Source organism: Etheostoma cragini, chromosome 7 (assembly GCF_013103735.1).
Source record: "Etheostoma cragini isolate CJK2018 chromosome 7, CSU_Ecrag_1.0, whole genome shotgun sequence".
Taxonomy (NCBI): Eukaryota; Metazoa; Chordata; class Actinopteri; order Perciformes; family Percidae; genus Etheostoma; species Etheostoma cragini.
In genome coordinates, this window is record NC_048413.1 from 20,048,085 (window position 1) to 20,050,175 (window position 2,091).

Genomic DNA, 2,091 nt, shown 5'->3' on the forward strand with positions numbered 1-2,091 from the left:
GTGTGTGTGTGTGTGTGTGTGTGTGTGTGTGTGTGTGTGTGTGTGTGTGTATGCAAAAGAGCAAGCAAGAGTGAGAATAAGAAAGATAAATATTTTCTTTTTTAATCTACTTTAATGTATTCCAATTTGCACAAGGGCTAATTTTGGAAAGCCAGGCACTCCCGCTGAGACAACGTGAAATTAACTAAAATACTGAGGTGGGGGAAATGAAGAATGAGAGGCCCATGTAGAAAGAAAGAAGCCAAAAGAAAATTGAGAAAAACTCCAGGATTGTACAAAAGGAAAAGCCTCGACTGCAGATCCTCCCTTCATTAAAAATAAAGAATACCCTTAACAGAAACTTTATGAACAGAACATTCAAGAAAGATCTATTCAAGATAGATCTATCTATCTATCTATCTATCTATCTATCTATCTATCTATCTATCTATCTATCTATATAACATTTAGCACTAACACAACTAAATACTATATATGACAAAAGTACATTTAAATGATTAAAAAATACAACTGTCCATGCAACACGGATTCTTCAGTAGTGTATCTGTTTCAAAAGCAGCGTGAGGTTTCTGATGCGTTCAGCCCGGCAGCGAGGCGACTGGTGCAGCGGCAGCTCGAAGAAAGAGAAGGTGAAGCTTCGAGAGAAACTGAGGTTGGTGACGGGACGCAGTGGTGGGAGACGGAGAGGATGTGGCACCCGACGCTGGGGCAACAACCTCCGCCTCGCCCGTAATCCTCTACCCCCTCCACCTGCAGAGACAGAGAGGGACATGGACGATGGAGTGAGAATAGATTGCTCACAAAACTACGAAAAAATGACAGGGCATACACAGTGTGTAGCTTAAAGGAACACTAGAGAACTTTTTTGTAACTTAAAATAATTTTTCCAAAATGTTTCCAGTCGTTCATTAACTCAGGGTGACAAGGTGAATGGAACTCGTGCATTTGGTTTGCGGCTCTTTTACCGGCTACCACCGCACTGTGTAAGTTTGCTAGATCGGGTAGCGGATCTGTAGTTTCGAATGAGACATAATAGGACCATTTGGCTTCCACCCTGTAGGGGGACCAAAGAGGGAAAAGTTATATAGCGTTGCTTTAACGCATAGTCTCACATTGCCAGACCCGCCTCCACAGCGCTGTCTGGGTACACCACAGATACATTCTGGGACAGGAGCAAAAAACTCTCTGGGTTGTTAGCATTTCTTAAACACATCACAATCGTCTCGGGTGGGGCTAAGCTCTAGACGCAGCGGCAGTGGCCCTGCAAAATTGCCTTCAAAAGAATGCCCCACAAAAGTAAATGCCACATACGTTATTAAATTGACGTCAACTGTTCACACAATACAGTGACGTGAGCTGGATACATGGTTCAATGTAATTTGCTGTTATTAGCGTATCGCCAAGGGTACTCCGTCCATAGCAATCCCCACCAATTGGTCCCAAAACGTTCCCAGTTGGATAGTAACCTGTAAACATATTCTTTGTAAATATTTACAATCATCCCCTGAAAGAACCAAGCAGGCACGATGCAACTTTTTTTCAAAACTTGCCATTTTCATCATGTAACTTGTATTTTGTTGTTGTTTCCCATGGCAAAAAGAATTTTACAACGGCAACACTTGTCAGGCTTTTATCCTGAAATGTACCTCCGTTGATCCAGACAAAATTAACACACCACTGATATGTATCTCCATACATCTCAAGAAATCGCACTCAACACTGCCTTCCGTTGGGTGCTCTGCAATACACCCGCTAGTCGGACAGACCGACAGAGACTCCTTCGGTTAGATGGACCCCTTTCACAGCAGACATTTTGTCTTGTCATAGCAGGAAAAGCAACGGTGTAAATAATAATCTTAAGGAGTTATTAGTTATAGATACAGGGTCAGTGCAATGACTTATTGGGACACCAAATGAAATTAAGCCACCGTTAATGTTATTTGTTACACCTGTGCTTATTAATGCTATGACACAATATTTCAGAATGTCTGCTGTGAAACAGGTGTATTCCCAGCATATACAGTGGGTACGGAAAGTATTCAGACCCCTTTCAATTTTTCACTCTTTGTTTCATTGCAGCCATTTTCCAAA

The 2,091-nt window shown here is 41.9% G+C and overlaps 1 protein-coding gene across 1 annotated transcript in view; it reads right to left on the reverse strand.

The window, feature by feature from the left end:
• Positions 1-450: 450 nt before the first annotated feature.
• The window catches only part of LOC117947737 (formin-like protein 14), a 5,190-nt gene continuing 3,549 nt past the window's right edge, over positions 451-2,091 (reverse strand). Inside the window, exon 4 of the mRNA XM_034876932.1 lies at positions 451-750. Within this exon, the coding sequence (XP_034732823.1) occupies positions 533-750 (218 nt within the window). The 3' untranslated portion in view covers positions 451-532. The remainder of the gene's footprint in view (positions 751-2,091) is intronic.